Below are 20,137 nucleotides of genomic sequence, written 5' to 3' on the forward strand. Positions count from 1 at the left end.
AACATCAGTGTGTTATCAACATTATTCTCATACTAAATCCAAAACACAGCACTATACCAGCTCCTAGGAAAAAAAAAAAAAAAACAACTCTATCCCAGCCGAAGCCAGGACAGCCATCAAGGGCAATGATACTTGGAATGCACCATCTTCCTGTTTCCTAATGTAGGCAGAACAGGCACATTCATTTAACTGAGAGAAGAAATATGGAGTGAGCCTGGATTTTACAGTCCTTACTCACACTACTAATTCCTCACTGAAAAGAAAATTGGCATTAATTAATTGTGCTTATGTACAAAGGATGTAGAATAGGTCTCTAGCCATTCAACAACCCTAAATAAATCTGGCACTCTTGTAACCTTGCCTCTTCTCCATCTTGTCCTCTCACCATGCTCTGACCACTGACTACACACTCTAAAGACTTAGAATTTATGAATTCTTTAAAAAATAAAATATTGAAATTGTCAGTTAGTTATCTTCTACCACAGCCTCTGACTAAACATGTCTAGATAACACACTACAGCCCATCCACTTAGAATCATGGAGTTGCTGATGCTGGAAGGGGCCTCTGGAAATCTTCTAGACCAACCTCCCTGCTCAGAGCAGGGTCAGCTACAGAAGGCTGCCGAGGACTGTGTCCAGCTGGGTTTTAAATCTCTCCAAGGATGCAAACTCCACAACCTTCAGTGCAACCTCTCCAGTATCTGACCACCTCCACAGCAAAAAATTTTTTTCTTATATTTAAATGGAATTTCTTGTATTTCAGCTTGTGCCCATTTCCTCTTGCCCTGACACTGGATACCGCTGAGAAAAGTTTGGCTTTGTCCTCTTTACAACCTCCCATCAGGTATTTGTATGCATTGATAAGATTCCCCCTGAGCCTTCTCTTCTCCAGGCTGAACAGTCCCAGTTCATTCCTTCCTTTTTAATTCAACTCCTTTTTCAAGTTTACATTATCACGACAGCAGCCAATAAATGACAACATAAAAAGGGAACATGTCTCATTTTCTAGTATTAGTAAAACTGAAACATTCAAAAAAGGAAAGTTCAGACAGTTATATCACTACCTTATTTGTATACATGAAACACAGCACAACTAATGAATTAAAGATTAATGCTAGGTTTAAAAGAGGATGACAGTATCAGCTACTGTTTTCCAGGAATGTAAAAAAACCCCAAACTTTGGAAAATGTGTACAAGGCCTGTATATCTAGCTATGCTTCTAAAGGCCAAGGCTTCCTTATAAATGGAGTATCCATATACTGCTGGAAGAATGAATATATACATAATTTGCAGGCTTAGGATATTCTTTTAGGATTTTACAGTATGATAGACTATCATATATTATCATAGATTACAATCTTTTATGAATTTTACAATTTTGACGAAGATTATGAACTTGCATTGAATGAGAGGGAGAATATGGATTCATTTACTCAACTCTTCACATTCTGAGAGATTTTATAAATGAACATTATAATAAAAACACATGGATTGTGCTAGAAATGAGAATCAGCCTTCAATTGTTTTAAGTACTTCTCTCCTTTTTTCTATGCTTTCAAGTCCTCTGCAAAGAAAGTTCAATGAACCCAGGTTCACAGAAAAATTTAAGGTTGATATGAAACAACAAAAATGTGTGGTGATATCCATGTTCGCCTAAGGCATTAGGAGGGTTTGAACAACTAGCTATTACTTCCGTAGACATAAACCCAGCTCTCTTGAGCAAAAGTTACGGCGAGCTCTGTGAGAGGATCATAATACATTCCTCTGCAACACCAAGATTCTCCACAAATGAGCACAATTTGGTTTTAGAAAAACAACTTCTTTGTGTGCATATATGTGCATAAACATCCTCACATACAAATGGAAGACATGAAATAGATGATGTGGCAAAAGGTTTATTAGAAACAAGAAAGAAGGTGAAAAGTTCCAAATCAAAAATGTATAATTTGAATTCATAAGCTTTATGTTTGATTATTCTATTTTTTTTCCTTTATTTAATATTTTACTATTCATTTTAAAATTGAGATTACACTGTGGTCTATTCACCTTCATAGAGAAGGCAGGTCTTCTCTGTGTACAATGCAAAAACTTGGGGAATAAGTGAGGGGAAGCAGAACATTGAGTCAACTCCATATTCCCAACAGCCCACTTGACAACAGAGAGAAAGAATAACTGGCTATGGGAAACAGTGGCCAAACACTTTCCAATACAGAACAGGCTAAGGCCCCTGATGTGACACACTTGCGTAAGCTCATTCCAAATGTAATAGCACTGTGCTGACCAGTATTTATTTATGTACAGAATTAATACAGGTGTGCACCCCCTCTATATCCTCCCTATAAAACACACACACGCACACAGAGCAATACAGTAGAGAAGACATTTCCCATCTTTATCCCTTCCCTCCTATGTAATGAAATAGACTTTCAGTTCTCGCTAAAAGTTCATTCACAGTTCTCTCACATTCATATTTTTTGCCTTGGTAAAATAATGATCGATGCAGAGGTCTCAAGCATAAAAAAATTCTTCTGATCAGCAAAGTGAATTTCACATTACATTTCTGAAAAGCAGAATAAATGAACATGACATACAGAAAGGAGAAATCAGCAAGCTATCATTTTGAGAATACAAACACATGTACAACATGCATACATCGGGACTGGCTTTGAGTTTACGTACTTGTGTGCAAAATGAGCGGTGTTTATCCCTGTAAAACAAGAAATTGGACTCCTTTCTTTGTGGCAAATGGCCACAGGAATATTTCATTACTTCCCAGTATCTTTCTGTCCCCTAATCAGTACGTGTATGTGCCTCTACATACTCATACTTGTGCGCTTTTTCCTCACGGTGATTAAATGGAGTAGAAAATTGATGTCTAGAACAACCTTTCCTAAAATCAGTATGCTGCAACGTGAATGCAGCAGTGTGAATTGCTGGGTGCGCGCTGCTAGCAGACACTGCTGGTTTGCTGAGAACACACTTGCGGAACACCACGTAACAGTTGTTGTGGCGCTCCTGTCCGGGTTCACCGTGCACAGTACTTACGTGATGGTGTCAATCATATCCAGTCCCATCTCCACACAGCAATGGGCATGATCTGTTTTGGGCTGGGTCAATCCTGATACACAGTAGTAACAGTCCCCGAGGATTTTTATTCTTCTGCAGTGGTTTTCCTTTAATAAAAACAGAACGGGAGAAGTTTTACTATTCATACAAATATTCCAATATTTGCAGGATAAAACCTTCTCCAATACCATGCAATCATTCAGGGAATCCTTTTGTGGTTAAATGAAGTAATCTACAGTTCATGAAATCTGGGTTCCCTGTACAGAACAACTGACATACACATATTTGTCTATTTACTTATTTATAAATACACACATATATACTGGAAATCAGCCCCGCGTTGTTCAACACACAGGGTAACACTGCTTAAAACTATAGTTCTGAACAAATATTATTCCCTTGCCCTCACATTAGGTCAGTATGAATTCAAGATTTGCAATAAGACTTCATTTCTGTATGAATCCAAACCAAAGGACTGAAGCCAAACAACTATTGAATATCAGGAAATGTATTTATTCTGAGAAGCTTTTATTTCAAATCCAGTTCCAATTTATCAGGAAAGATGATGTATTTATCTGTAAAGGTACACACATTTGTGCATTACCAATTCATAAATCACAATTTACAATACAGCATGATAAGTGTAAATATGACACACTCACAGATCAGAAGATACAGGCAGTTTGCATTACCATCGAATTTGTCTCCTCTTTACATACAGTTTAATTTCTACAGCCAAAGAGATCTGGCTAAATCTCTCCCATTGTAAAAAAACCAATGACGACATGTGACGATTGCTACATTGGTCTGAGCAGAAAGTTTATTTCTAAACAGAGAGCGCATAACAAAATGCCTTTAATGAAGCAGTGCCTTTAACAAATAAACTATGAGGAGACATAAAGAGATGATGGTATCCCTTGCAGCTAGACTATGGCAACTTCTACCCATTTAGAGTATGGCACACAAAAGTAAATAAACTGATTAAATGAATCCAACTTACACAGCTGTACTATGCCAGTAAGTGCCATGCAAAATTAGCTGTTGTGAAAATGATGAGAGACAATTAACAAAAATCTGATTCCTCCCCCAGCAGTGTGCTATATAGACCTGACTTCAGTGGCACAGAAAAAGAAAAAAAAAAGGGGGGGGGGGGGGGGCGGAATTTAAAATTTCTGAAAAAAAACTACCTAATCATACTGGTTCAGCTTCTCATACAGGCACATATTCTCACCCAGTCTCCTACCTACAAGAATCAAAGCCTTCCTGATTTGAGCACGCTCTCCACATCATTACCCATATTCCAGCTCAGAAGGGACGGTTATGCCTACAGCAATCCCTTTCTCTCTGACATGCCATACACCAGCATTCGGGGCTTGTTATTATACACCCTTCCAGCTGCAGGCATTCCCATGCCTGTCTTCTTTGTAAATGTTTCCGAGTATTGAACAAATATTATAAAATGAGAATTACCCCTGTTCAGGCATGGAAAAAGGCATGCTAACACTGTTTGGGAAAATTGGTTTGTCTACTTCTTTGTATAAATTAAGCAGTAAATTCAGATCTTGAATCAAAGAAGAGAGCCATCATTTTGCATACACTTAACTAGTAGAAAAGGCTTTTCTAAGAGTGACTACTTAACATTTCTTCTGCTGTAGAGCAGGATTTTAAATATACCACTATTTATCATTGCTAATATATATTTTAATGAATGTGAGCATAATTATTCTAGAAGCATTATCACGAAGGCCTTAGAGTATTCCTGCAGCCTATAGCCACAAAATGTCTCACCAATTTTACTTAGAGTTTTAACTGGGTATTTTGAGATCCTTGGCTAAACAGTATTATATCAGTAAAATAATTATTGATGTACACAAAGTAATATGCAGACCTCAAAATCTATCCTGACACTAAACAGGCCTTCCAACTCAAGGTTTTTGGAAAGAAACCACTAAGTTTTTTAATAGAAACCACTAAGTTTTTTAGGAGAAACCACTAAATTATACTGCCAAAATAAGCCATTTTTTTAAATTGTGGGCAAATCTTGAAGCAGTGTAGGGTACTCAGTAGTTAAAGCTGGAACCTACTTTCCAAAATAAATCCAGTTTTGGCCCACACCTTACAATCCTCTATAAAGCCCTTTTCATCTTCAAATTTGGTATGCATTATTTGTGGCCAGGCAATGACTATTTCACCCAGCCGAAAGGTATTCAGAAAAGCCATTTCAGTAATTTGGGGTGGACAATACATATGTATTAATCGATCAGTGTTCTCTCCTATTCAGTGTCTACCTCGGAAATGGCTCATTTCTAATGACTTAGTTTTCTTAGAGAGCAGAACTGCACATTTTATAGTGGGATACACAAAGTTACTGTCAGACTGTCACAGCACAGGCTAGCAGCCTGGTAGATAGTTTAAGAGAGGAAAAAAACAGAACAGAGCTTGATCCATTATCACTTTTCCAAGTCAGTTTATTACTTGTGCAGGAGAAAAATAAAAGACAAAGAAAATAAGGACTACAGCATTTTCTGGAGAGATATTAATTTTGATAGAAGACATATGGCTAAATCACCTGCTGTTTTTGAAACTGCCACTCTGTTCCTTATCAGATGTTATCCTCGCTATCCTTATTTATAATAATCAATTAAAATACAGTAATCTCTAGCAAAATCGTTTGTTTTCTTTTTCTCAACATGTGAGGCAGACTTCCAGGAAGGAGACGAAATGCAGCTTTGTAAGAGCAATCTTTTTAAGGATTGATATGCAAATTAACAACACAAACCCTTTCCCTCTCTTTCTTTGTTTTGTTTTCTCAGCAACTTCCAAAGAAGCCCTTGACTCGGCAATATTTTTCACATTTGTGACAGTGATGAATTCAAGCGCGATAGTTACAAATTCTAGTCACAGTTGATACAAGCAATGTCTTTTTAGAAACAGCTGATAATTTGGTTTTATGCACATGATAAAAAGCACCAGAGATTGCTAGCACTGCATTAGGCAGGCAGCTTGCCCACCTGCGGTGCCTTACTGAGAGGTTTCCAAGCGGATCTGCAGAATTCCCTCTGGTACAACTGTCAGTCACAGGGTTTGTCAGTGTGAAATGGAAGCCCAGCTCTGAAAGCAGAGGATGCTTCAAAGTTGCTAAGAGTTTTCTTGACACTTTCAGACAAGCACTTTATAAAGCAGCTCATTCTGCCTATCGGTTAGGTAGAACGGGGCAGGGGGCCTTCTGCTTCAAACAACTCTGGATTTTTGTTATTGTAGTTCTTTATTTAAATGTATTTTGCAGAAAGAGTGAAGTCTGCCAACTTAGACTGCAAAACGGGAAATTCGGACCATTAACTCCATATAGAATCTTGTACTGTACAAGTCAAATATTGTTTTGTATACTCAGGATAAGGTTTTTTTTAATAAAAAGTAAAGTGAAAAGAATTTACAGTTTGTAAAATACATATATATATATATATATATCAAAAAAGGTTGTCGCAAAGAAATAACAAAGTCTAAGGTGCTTTCAGACCTCTCCTAGCAGAATACATAAGTGGACAGCTAGGTGTTCTCTTGAACAGAGAGATTGTACTGGGTAAGTGCAAAGTCTTTTCAAGGCAGATCTTTCTCACATGTCAGGTTGCAACAATTCTTATTGTCACTGCTGGGTTTTTTTGGTTTGTTTTTTTTCTGTGGCTTTTTTGTTTGTTCATTTTTGTTTCTGTTTTTGTTTTTTTTATAGTCTATCCAAGTAAAAGTAATTGTTACATGAATAGATCCAAAGTCAGGGATGCTCAGCACATTATTTTTGTTTCTTGTAACACTGTCTGGTAGGAGAAGAGCCTCTTTAAAGCTTCTATTTATTTTAGAGATGGCAGATGTTAATGCAGGAAAGAGTCCCTGCTCTGCCTTCTGTCACTGCAACAATCTATGCATTTCTACATACTCATGTGTCATCATGGTATGTGAGCATCTATCAAAGTGAGCCAAAAAGGAAGGTCAGATAAACTACAATTTTAAAAAGCAAGATTTTAAAAGCTAAACATTGAACTTCTGTCTCTCATAACTCCACTAGCTGCAGTGGCATTACGCCAAGGATGAGTCTGACCTTGTGTGACTTAATTACAATATATTTTATGCTTATTATACACATCCATTTATTTTTCTGCAGCCCTGCTAACAACCTGATTTGCAGGTGTGCTCTTCAGACTTTTACTGTCCTACCCTCCTGGAATCACAGTCTATGAGTAGGAGGGATTTTATTTATCCAAAAATTAGAAAGACAATTTTTTGCTATTAAAAACTGCATCAGCGAAGGTACATAAAAAGATTTTTTACCATTTTCAGCCAATTTGGATTTAGTTATTCTGTGTGGAGTAAGAGAAAAGATTAATACGGCCTAAAAAAAAGAGGCATAAGCAGTGATTCCTGTTTCACCTAACTCAGACCCTACCAGACTTACACTCTCCTAGAAAGCTCTTGGACATAGGCAATATCACGCTTTGTTTTATTTAGTCTAGAAAAATGTGAACAAGAGTTAGGCCACTACCTATGATGCTTAGTGGTTGCAAAGTTAGAGTCTTAAAAAAAAAAAAAAAGAAAAAAGAGAAAACCAAAACCAACACATGACCAGGTTCAGCTATTTAAATGTTGGGGTAAAGGGAGGAGATCTATTAGGCCTGGACTTACACTGAAGGCTTTACTCTCTCAGGGGAAGGCTTTGGCATCCTCACCAAACCTCAGACTTCGGCATTAGTGAGACCTCTGGGTATTGCCCCTGCATAGCTGCAAATTAGTACAAGAGCAGCACTGCATGCAGCAGAGGAGTGGAAGGAGATGCACTGGCAGCACAGGGAGCAGCTCTTGAGCTCAAAACCCCTTCATGCCTCCCCCATCCATTCACTGCCTGAAACTGTTCGAATCTGGGGCAGGGATGGAAAACATTGCCCTACTCCCTGACATAGTATGTTTTCTTCACATATTGAAGAAAATACCTTCTTGGGTAGAGGGAAACCATCAAAATGCAAATCTCTGATGGCTCACTGAGAGTAGAATTAATTCTGGGGGGATAGTGGTGAACTATGAGGTCTGAAGAAGGAGTATACACTACTCTCCTGGCCCTGCCACTGCTGTCAAGAACTTCGTCACTGGGGCTAGGCAGTGCCACAGAGGGGCATGGTCACCCTCCCTTACAGATGTTCAATGAGCCAAAAGGACGATCAGTGACCCTGAGGAAAGGGCCCATCACAGAATTACTTTTGTGTTGTACTCCTGATGGTATTTTTCCTCTTGTTTTCCTTCCTTCTTGGTTTATCAGTCATTTTCTTTTGGAAAGATCCATTCCAACAACTTCCTCTGAGCGGCCTGCTGTGCTCAGAGCTGAACTGTTTGTATCAGGTAGGCAAAGGAGATCAAATTTTCAGTTGATATTAATCAGCATGGCATCATGGGTTTCAGGGGAACTACACTAATTTATACCAGCTGTCCCTCTAATCCTCAGCGACCCAAGCCATAATTCAATAATCCAGGCTAACAACATCACAGTTACAGTCTTAGTTATTACAGTATAAAATGATTATTGGGGGAAAAAAATGCAAAACACCTCTAAAACTCCCCAAAGACGTAAAATAGCAATAAAATGCATTCCCTATTTATCTCTCTTCACAAACCTTCATTCTGCTTCCAAAGAGGTCTTGAGAGAGGACAAGATAGGATTCACCACTGTTACTACTGCAGCTTATTTTCAATGTATTTAGCATGTGCAGCACTTTATGCCAAAGTGCTATTAATCTCAATAGAAAATTGCATTAGAAAGCTTTGAATCACTCTAGAAGTTAACATAATTTTATTTATATTACAGATGTGTATAGAGACACAAAAGAGACTTGCAGAAAGAACAGTATTTTCTACTACATTCTCTAAAGTTGGAATGACGTCTCTATTCAATTTCATTACATTTGTCCATTAGATGGGAACAGAAGTGGAAAAAAATGATATTTTGGCTATCATGCTGTATAAATATATGCATCCATACATATATATATATATGTGCATGTACAACATGCACAGACACACAGTTCTGCAAATTTACCTACGCCCTCTTGCATATATACACAACATATGCGATAAATGCAAATTTTAATATTCATTCTCTGTACTGATATACTAACCAAGGTGGCTCAGCCTCACAGTTACGGGCCAGACACCAGTTTTGAGCCCGCCTTTTCAACAGATTTGAATACAGACTGGTAGAAGATACTGGTGTTGATATCTGTTCCCAGCATTACTAGTCCACTCTTTCCTTTACGCAGAAGTATAGTGAATGCCTTACTGCTCCAAGCGCCTTTGGAAGGGCATAGTACAGTGTTCTGCTGTTAAGGAAATGGTGAAGGACAAGCCACCCTCCTTCAGGGTCACAGAAGAAAAGGCAGTGAATTGGACGGAGTTAGTCGGAAGGCTGTACAGTGCAACTAAGTAATTAAGTCAAATTATTAATTTAATTTATATCAAGTTATTAATTTAAGTTCAGCGCATGGTGAGAGGGAGAGATCCTTTGTAAGATATCAGTTTACATTTTTGATATTTACACTTTCCTACTATATTTAATTTCCTTATAAAATTAAACAAAACATAAAACATCTTTCTATTTTCCCCCTTAGCTCTATAATTCCGTTTTGTGCAGTAAAGAGCTTTACAGAAAAACAAAACCAAAAACATTCCACAGGAAGGACAAGCCAGTGAAAGTCTCTTAGACTGCAGCAGTATTCACAAAAGATGCAGCTAGGTGCAGAAAAAGATGAAGAAATGGGTTTAGATTCACATGCAAAACAATCCTTAGAATCCTACTTTGAATCCCCTTTGAAAGGGCCCTCTTTTCTGTACTGATGAAAAGTGAGCCTACTTAGGCTAACTTCTAACATCTAAATCTGTGAAAATCATAGAATCACAGAATCATAGAATGGTTTGGGTTGGAAGGGGCCTTAAAGATCATCTAGTTCCAACCCTCCTGCCATGGGCAAGGACATCTTCCACTAGATCAGGTTGCTCAAAGCTCCATCCAACCTGACCTTGAACACTTCTAGCGATGGGGTGTCCTCAACTTCTCTGGGCAACCCATTCTCACCACCCTAATCATAAAGAATTTCTTCCTTATATCTCATCTAAATGTAGTTTCTCTCAGTTTAAAACCTTTGTCCCTTGTCCTGTCACTATAGAACCTGGTAAAAAGTCTCTTGCTGACTTTCTTATAAACCCCCTTTGTATATTGAAAAGCTGCAATCAGGTGTCCCTGGAGGTTTCTCTTCTCCAGGCTGAAAAACCCTAACTCTCTCACTCTTTCTTTATTCCAGCCCTCTGATCATTTTTGTTACTCCCTTCTGGACCCACTGTAACAGGTCCATGTCTTTCCTGTGCTGGGGGCCCCAGAGTTGGATGCAGAGTTTACCCACCCCATCTGCAACTTTCATTAATGAGAAACAGTAATTTCACTTATCATTTTACTTTTTTTTTCAATATAACAAAAAGATTTACCAATGTGGTTTCTCTGTGTAGTATCCAAATCTATTTTAATAACTATGCTGAATGTGTGCCACAACATGTGAGCAATTATTGAAGCCAGCTTGTCAGATAAACTTCATAGTCAAATCCTGAGTGTAATGAAGTGACATGGAAATTACAACCAGCTCCATTACATTGCAGTATGCCAATAGTGGTAATACACTTTTGAAAACTGTCCAGCCCATTAGAAAATGTTGTTGAATCCTGTCAATTACTGCATACACATTTTAACATTTCTTTTCACCGAGGTTTTGAACTGTGGGTTTAAAAATTGAAACAACTATTTTGATAAGCTTTAATGGAATAATGCCTGCAAATAGTAACTTTACCAATTTACACTAGTTCTTGCACATCTGCTAGTCCCAGCATAAAAAAAAACTTGAGAATGAGCTAATGGCAATACTCCATAGAGTTCAAATTATCAGGGTAATGGAGTCATACTCATAGCATTAACAGTTAGTATAGAGATAACAAGAAGAGCTTCAACAGAGTGGCAGAAATGATAGGAAACGAAAACCTGGTTACTGCATAGGAAGCACCACAGAAAATGGCTTGGTAGGCTCTGATTGAGGAAAGCTGGCCATCTCCAGATAAGCATATGTAATTTGGCAATGTGTTTGCGAACTTGTGACAAATTATCTACCATCATGGGAGCCATGCACGAACAAATGTAGAATTATTCAGGATAGGTATAAAAAGGAAGACATTTTGCTTCAAATACTTTCCCTCAATTTTATTGGCAATTATATATGCTGACCTGCAATAACCCACTGGTTCTTGGCCTACCCTTTCTGTGCATTCCCATTCCGACAAAGAATTCCCTCCCTACTCCACATGGAGAGTTATTTTACAAAACTAGAAGTTTAAATGTTTTTAGTTCTGGAGAGTGAGAACCTATTTAACAGTCATATATGTTAATTCATTTGGAAATGAAAAGGGATTTTAGCAAGAATATTTTACATAATCATCATGACTGATATGCATGCTTGTCTCCTTCCCAGCTTTCATTAAGTATCCTTTAAGATGCTGTCTTTTTATGAAGAGGAATATCCCAGGAGAAACAAGCCTAAAACAAATGCACTATAAAATGTTGAAAAACTAAGCTCTAAATTTCAGGAAATGGATATTTTTCCAGATTCTTCTGGAAACAACACAATAAGAGAGGATTTTAAAAAACTGTCACATTTGTGCACCAACAGAACTATTAAATTCAGTCATGCTCCAAACAAAAAGCACGGGAAATCTTCAAGACCTAATCACTGGAAACGGCCATTCACCTCCACTTAGCAGAATTACTGAAAAATGACAGCATGAGAAGAACTAGCAAGATATTGTATACAGCTGGCTATGAAGAAAGTAGTTTCCAGAAAGATTTCCATAGACTACAAGGAGATAAAAAGTCTGGCTTGAGAAGAGCAAAGCTGCCTGCTCTGAAGACAGTGCTTCTGGACTCCAGTGCAGGAGGCATGGTCCCCCCCAGGCTGAGAAGAAGTCCAGATGGCTGCTCCCCTGATGCACTGCCATGCCCCGCATAACAGATCTGTGGATGGGCAAACGACTCCAGGTAGGACTGTGTATGCAGAGTCCATCAGACAGCTAAAATAGGCACCTGGGTTATCACTCAAACTGCCTGTACAACAATGAAGTGCAACAGACACTTGTGGAGTGCAATTAGACATCCCCCTTGGATACTGAACTCCAGAAATACCTTTCTCTATGCTAACTGCACAAGGAATGAAAACAATTAGTTTCAGTACAAATGCTTACACTGCAAGCATCTGAAGCTGATCAGAATAATCCAATACGGTCCTACCCAAAGACGCAAATCTCAGATTTGCAGTATACAAACTCAGGAAGAATTTGGTAATTTACCATAAGCATGCAAATCATGACAAGAGTTATGACAGAGAATTGGCATACCAAGTACAGTATCCTCTTACATAAAAAGTACCATAAAGGAAGTTAGGCAAGACCTGGCCTCAATGGTACCTGACCATTTATATGTTCCTACAATACTTAAAGTGCGTGACATTATCTTCCTCCCTGGAAAACTGTCCCACAGACACTTACTTTAGCTTCACACCATACACACATCATTAGTCCGTGATCATATAGAGTCGCAGGCATATTCATTAAGACTACTTTAATTTAAGAAAGCTTACTTCCTTAGTTCTCTCTAGGAGACCTCTCCAGATGGCTGTTCAGAACCAACTCAAGCTTGTGTGCATGATCTGCCTCAGTGGGATCCTGTGTCTGCACTGACTATCAAGGGAACTTGGGGAGACAAGTCTCCTTAAAATTAGCCTTTGTAAATATCCCCCCCTAGTGCACACTTACCAGTTTCCACAAAGAAGGGTTACGTGCTGCAAGTTTATATCTATGTTTTCCAGCACTAACTTTCCCATCTTAACCAGCCCAGAAAACTTTGTCTATTTTATATTTTAAAAATGCATAATAATTATCTTTATATAAACTAAAAGCATTCTACAGATTCAATAGAATCCATTTCTTAAAGTGATTTCTTCTAGGAATAGCTAGTTCAAAGCACAGCAAAGGACTGACTTTCTTGACAGTTAAAAATAAAACCAACATAGAAGCTCAGCAGCAACGTTGTTAAGGTCAATATCTTTGAGGCTGAACAGGTACAAAAAGCCACTTCAGTAACACTGAAATTTGTAAAGTAAAAGCTGTTAAAAGCTGAGAAGCTAATCAGGAAAGGATACTAAATTAAAATGGAAAGACATAAAAATAGACTCAGCCTACAAATACTGACAAAGCCTGAAAGTATACATAACTGCAGATGGAAAGAACAAGGAAGTGGTGTGGCTAACAGATGAGATGCCAAAAGTTGCACAAACAAGTAAAATCTTTTACTCAGAACAACAAAATCCTCTCCTAGTGATGTCCTTTGAAAAGAACCTAAACTTCATTTATCCTTATCCACTTGTAAATGGAAAGTATTAGAAGTCCAGATGCAGTACCATGGAAGTTGAAAGGGAAATAACTGAACCTGTAAACACAAGTAATTAATTTTCCATGTAGATTAGATGCAGGAAGTATGTGAGAAAAACCTATGAAAGAAAAGAACAATGAAAGAAGATCAAAACTTCTCTAAAAAGGAAACCTGTTTCATTACGATGCAGGATGCTGGAGAAATGCCTCCTCTTTTCTATTAAGATGACTTATTACAGGTAAAATATTTTGGGTATAGCTGAACTGTATCAAAAGATAGTGGAGCTGGGACCATGACAGTACCCAAGCAAGGCCATGTGCAACTCTGTGTGACACTACTTGGGTAACTGCAGCATTGAGGCCCTCTCTCATTCACAGTAAATCCATGCCACAGACAAAGCATGAAGAGAAAATGCACTGAAATACAGAGTGTATTAAAGCAACAAGGCACCCAGCCTAAGTGTCATGTGTCCAAGAATTCCTTGGGAACATAAAAACAACGCAATGCAAATGATTATATCTCATTAAAATTTGTCACTCCTACAAGTAAGCTGAAGAATGACAAACTGGAAGCTAGCTATAGTGTTGAAGGTTAATTGTAAGGCACCTGAAGACCTCATGCAAAGATCAGTTGTTTAAAGCATTCATTGATAATATGTAAAGCAGAATGAGTATCCTCAGGGCAAAATCTGAGACTGCACAAAGTTACTCTGCTTAACCAAAACTGGAAGAAACTGAGAAACTGAAGTAACAGCCTTAACTAAGTAAACTAAGTCTGAACAGCAAACAAAATCCAATAGAAATTAATGCAAAATCATTATTTCTATTTGAACTATTCATAGGCCTTATAAGAACCTTAACTGCGTATGTTCAGGAAGGTGGCTTGCTATTTTTGTGTACAGTCCCAAGGGAACCTCTGCTGAATGGGCAAACTGATCCAAAATGCTTATAGAATATCAGGGTACCTAAAGACTGATATTACAAGTACTTCAGTAACCAGACATACAAATGAACCCTGAGGCATTCATAACAGTGCCTCTCTGTGTGGATTCTCTGATGTCTGGTCTAGGATGAAGTTACACTCCTGCAAGGATAGTAATATTGTCACTCATTTTTGTTTAGCTTTATATTTTTGAGACTCACTTTGCTTTCTTCCAAGTGACTGAAGCTGGCCCATAGACTCAAAGTCCTATATAAAATATGACTACCTAAGATTATTTCTTTAAGAAACCAAACAGTGCTATTGTGAAAACAGAAAACATGCCATCATTTTAAGTACTGTATTCTAATCACCTCTTCTCCTAACAGAGTTCAAAACCTCAGTGATTTACAAGGTAAAATAACTTGTACAAGATAAGTGTTTGATAAGATCAGAATCCCTCTGAAAAATTACACTTCTCAGCACATTTCTTCTGACTGCAGGAGACAAAATAACAAGTCTCCCTTTACCACATCAGAGGGCACCACGGAAAGATCATACGTTCTGTCCTTAATCACACCCTGATGCATCATAGTCTGAACTAGAAGAACAAGTAAACAGCAAATCTTCCTCACATAGCTGAAAGAAACCATGAGATTTATTTTCAAATTTGGAAAAAGAATGCATGCAGGCTGAACAGAAAAGCTAAGGCTTTTTAGCTCTTCTGCTATCTCCAATCTCCTTCTTCCCTGACAAACAACTGACCTCGCACCAAAAGCTGGCATATGCCTGGTACCCTGGCTTCAGGTGTCACTGACAGCTCCACTTGGCTGCACCTGGCCACTGCTAAGGGAGCAAGCATGATGCAGTAGCCATCTCCCTGGCTTCAGTGCCATGTCACATGTCAGAGTTGTGCATTTCTGTGTGCACATGTGGGAACTCGTGTTATTTCACAGTACTCCCATGTTATTACATTGCCTTGTATTTCATGGCTATGATGACTCCACAAATTATAGCATTCTAAGTTTTAAAAGAGCTTATTGGCTCTTTTGTATTATAAAGGCTGGTTGACATTTGGAGGATAAAATTCAGTAATGAAATGAAAGTAAGGAGACTATTTAAACTTTTGAAGCCATTTAAACTCTTGCCAATAATCATCTACATGGCAGTCTTTTTTATTTTTTAGGTATACATCTCTGAAATACCCTGGGCTGGGGACCTGTGCTCTCTGTGAGGCACTGCCAGTAGTTCCAGTGATGAACTGGTTACACAAAGGCTTATGAGAGCATTACAAATTCATACCAAAACCCAGCACCTCCATTGCATCTCTACTCAGCATCTAAGTTAATCTTCTGTTTTTCTTGGAAAAAGGGAACACACAGTAGTTCCCCTCTGTTCCGACTTGAACAGAAGATTTAGTGCAAATCAGGACATAGCACTTGATCAAACGATAACCCATTTAACTAAGAATAGGTCTTCCTCAACCCTGGCATCTTGTGGAGCAGAAGATTTCTTTCTCCTTGGGGTCCTTTATCAAGAGGGAGCCATAGATGCAAAGTGTCCATGGGCTTCAGTTCTCTCATGTGGAAGACTACATCAAGGAGAAGTGAGTTTGGACTGAAAAAAAAATGGATGCTGTTTATGTTGGGGACCTGAAGAAATACGTTCTCTAGGCTGCTGCACAGAGTCTGAAGACAAGATAGCTAGATAGTGGAAGAGCATAATTTATGTGGAGGTGATACTTCTCAGCAATGAAGGCTCTGAGGACATGGCTGGCAAACAAGATAGATTTAATGAAGCTGTATCATAGAATCATAGAATCATTAAGGTTGGAAAAAACCCTTAAGATCATCGAGTCCAACCGTTAACCTAGCACTGCCAAGTCCACCACTAAACCATGTCCTCAAGCACCATGTCTACCCTACTTTTAAATACCTCCAGGGATCGAGAATCAACCACTTCCCTGGGCAGCCTGTTCCCATGCCTGACTACCCTCTCGGTGAAGAAGTTTTTCCTAATATCCAACCTAAACGTCCCCTGGCGCAGCTTGAGGCCATTTCCTCTCATCCTGTCACTTGTTACTTGTGAGAAGAGACCGACCCCCACCTCACTACAACCTCCTTTGAGGGAGTTGTAGAGAGCAAGAAGGTCTCCCCTCAGCCTCCTCTTCTCCAGACTAAACAACCCCACCTCCCTCAGCCGCTCCTCGTAAGACTTGTTCTCCAGACCCTTCACCAGCTTCACTGCCCTTCTTTGGACACACTCCAGCACCTCAATGTCCTTCTTGTAGTGAGGGGCCCAAAACTGAACACAGTACTCGAGGTGCGGCCTCACCAGTGCCCAGTACAGGGGCACTATCACCTCCCTGGTCCTGCTGGCCACACTATTCCTGATACAAGCCAGGATACCATTGGCCCTCTTGGCCACCTGAGCACACTGCCGGCTCATATTCAGGTGGCTGTCAACCAACACTCCCACATCCTTTTCTGCCAGGCACCTCTCCAGCCACTCCTCCCCAAGCCTGTAGCGTTGCAGGGGGTTGTTGTGACCCAAGTGCAGGACACGGCACTTGGCCTTGTTGAATCTCATATAGTTGGCCTCAGCCCAATGATCCAGCCTGTCCAGGTCCCTCTGTAGGGCCTTCCTACCCTTCAGCAGATCGACACTTCCACCCAACTTGGTGTCATCTGCAAACTTACTGAGGGTGCACTCAATCCCCTCATCCAGATCATCAATGAAGATATTGAACAGGACTGGCCCCAATACTGAGCCCTGGGGAACACCACTCGTGACCGGCCACCAACTGGATTTGACTCCATTCACCACCACTCTCTGGGCTCAGCCGTCCAGCCAGTTTTTAACCCAGCGCAGAGTGCACTTATCCAAGCCGTGAGCAGCCAGCTTCTCCAGGAGAATGCTGTGGGAGACAGTGTCAAAGGCCTCACTATACTCCAGGTAGACAACATCCACAGCCTTCCCCTCATCCACTAAGTGGGTCACCTTGTCACAGAAGGAGACCAGGTCAGTGAAGCAGGACCTGCCTTTCATAAACCCATGCTGGCTGGGCCTGATCCCCCAATTGTCCCACACATGCCGTGTAATGGTACTCAAGATGATCTGTTCCGTGACCTTTCCCAACACCGAGGTCAGGCTGACAGGCCTGTAGTTCCCCGGATCCTCCTTCCGACCTTTCTTCTAGATGGGTGTCACATTTCCTAACTTCCAGTCGTCTGGGACCTCCCCATTTGACCAGGAATGCTGCTAAATGATGGAGAGTGCCTTGGCCAGCTCCTTTGCCAGCTGCCTCAGTATCCTCGGGTGGATCCCATCTGGCCCCATGGACTTGTGCGCATCGAGGTGGAGGAGCAGGTCGGTGACTGCCACCTCTTCAACAACTGGGACTTCATTCTGCGTACTATCTCTGTCTCCCAGCTCAGGGGCCTGAAAACCCCGAGGATGACAAGTCTGACTATTAAAGACTGAGGCAAAGAAAGCATTAAGTACTTCAGCCTTCTCCTCATCCTTTGTGGAGAAGTTACCTTCCACATCCAACAAAGGATGGAGATTCTCCCTGGCCCTCCTTTTGTTGCTGATATATTTATAAAAACTTTTTTTATTATCTTTAACGGCAAGGGCCAGTTTAAGTTCCAGCTGGGCCTTCGCCTTTCTAATCTTTTCCCTGCATAACCTCACAACATCCTTGTAGTCCTCCTGAGTCACCTGCCCCTCCTTCCAAAGATGGTAAACTCTCCTTTTTTTTTGAGTTCCAGCCAAAGCTCTCTGTTCAGCGAGGCCGGTCTTCTCCCCTGCCTGCTCGACTTATGGTACATGGGGACGGCCTGCTCCTGCACCTTTGAGACTTCCTCCTTGAATAACATCCAGCCTTCCTGGACTCCTTTGCCCTTCAGGACTGCCTTCCAAGGCACTCTCTCAACCAGACTCCTAAACAATCCAAAGTCTGCCCTTCTAAAGTTCAGGGTAGCGCTTTTGCTGACCCCGCTCCTTACTTCTCCAAGAATTGAAAACTCTTATCATGTCATGGTCGCTGACCCCAAGACAGCCTCCGACCACCACGTCGCCCACTTGGCCTTCTCTGATCGTAAACAGCAGGTCCAGCGGGACAGCCCCCCTGGTTGGCTCACTTACCAGCTGCGTCAGGAAATTATCTCCCACACACTCCAGGAACCTCCGAGACTGCTTTCTCTCTGCTGTGTTGTATTTCCAGCAGAGATCTGGTAAGTTGAAGTCCCCCATGAGAACAAGGGCTAGAGACTGTGAGACTTCAGCCAACCGCTTGTAGAATACTTCGTCTGTTTCCTCGTCCTGGTTGGGTGGTCTATAACAGACTCCCACCAGGATATCTGCCTTATTAGCCTTCCCTCTGATCTTTACCCATAAGCACTCAACCTTATCATTACTGTCATTGAGCTCTAGACAATCAAAATGCTCCCTAACGTACAGGGCTATCCCTCTACCTCTCCTTCCTTGCCTGTCCCTTCTAAAGAGCTTGTAGCCATCCATTGCAGCACTCCAGTTGTGTGAGTCATCCCACCATGTTTCCGTGATGGCGACCACATCATAGTTTTCCTGCCCCACAGTGGCTTCCAGCTCCTCCTGTTTATTGCCCATGCTGCGTGCATTGGTGTAAATGGACTTCAGTTGGGCTATTGATCTCTTCTCCAACACAGGCATGCCACCCCTAGGCTCAACCCTAGCAAGACTGGTTTTATCCCCTTCCCCCTTCAAATCTAGTTTAAAGCTCTCTCAATGAGGCCTGCTAACTCCTGAGCCAGAATCCTTTTCCCCCTTTGCGACAGGTGAACCCCATCTGTCTCCAGCAGGCTTGGTGCCATGTAAACTGCCTCATGATCAAAAAAACCAAAATTCCACCGCTGGCACCAGCCTCTGAGCCACGTGTTAATGAGATGGGTCTTCCTGCTCCTTTCCATATGCCTCCTGGCTACTGACGTGATGGAGGAAAACACTACCTGTGCTCCTGATCCTTCAAGGAATCACCGCAGTTCTCTAAAGTCCCTTTTGATTGTGCTTTGTTCAAGGGAAAACACATTTTCAGCATATTGTTACATGTAATTTGAAAGAACATGAGCGGCTTTTTCAGGGGCATCCATTCCTCTCATTTCCTGTCAAATGCTTGTGGTACCATTAGACTGCTAGGAGTTATAGGCAAGGAACATTTCTCTCATTTTCTTTTTCCTTTGGGAATATGGCACAATATCAGTACAATGACCAAAACATAAGCCTCAGTTATGATATGGATCCCATTTTGCCTACAATAGCCTCTCTGAAAAGCTATCATCATTTCTGTGACAAGGAGTGTCTCTGTGAAGAACTAATTTTACTCTCTAGCTTCTTATTATCACAGAAAGTAGTTTTATGTCATACTGCCAATAATAATATTTTCCATTATCCTGGCTTTTTCCGTGCAGGACAGAAACGTAAATATTGAAATATTTTCTCTATTTTGTGCAAACAAAATCAATGAAGAACACTGATGGCTTCCAAGGAAGGGGAAGAAAAGTATATTTAAAAATAGCAACTTAAGCTTCTTTCCTAAACAACTAAAATAGACTGTTTTCTCTCCAGAATATTAACAAAAAATGGAAGCTTCAGAAATTCATGACACACTGGGCTAAATCA

At 40.3% G+C, this 20,137-nt stretch overlaps 1 protein-coding gene across 3 annotated transcripts in view; it reads right to left on the reverse strand.

Annotated features, from left to right (window-relative positions):
* ADCY1 (adenylate cyclase 1) overlaps positions 1 to 20,137 on the reverse strand; it is a 171,614-nt gene that overhangs the window by 69,629 nt on the left and 81,848 nt on the right. For all 3 annotated transcript variants that reach the window (XR_015706547.1, XM_009468132.2, XM_087766221.1), the window contains exon 5: positions 3,046 to 3,173. Coding sequence is in view for 2 of the 3 variants with exons in the window: in XM_009468132.2 (XP_009466407.2) it covers positions 3,046 to 3,173 (128 nt within the window). In the remaining variant the exon portion in view is untranslated. The remainder of the gene's footprint in view (positions 1 to 3,045; positions 3,174 to 20,137) is intronic.

Source organism: Nipponia nippon, unplaced genomic scaffold (genome assembly GCF_047370975.1).
Source record: "Nipponia nippon isolate SJK-2023a ecotype South Korea unplaced genomic scaffold, ASM4737097v1 scaffold_1, whole genome shotgun sequence".
Taxonomy (NCBI): Eukaryota; Metazoa; Chordata; class Aves; order Pelecaniformes; family Threskiornithidae; genus Nipponia; species Nipponia nippon.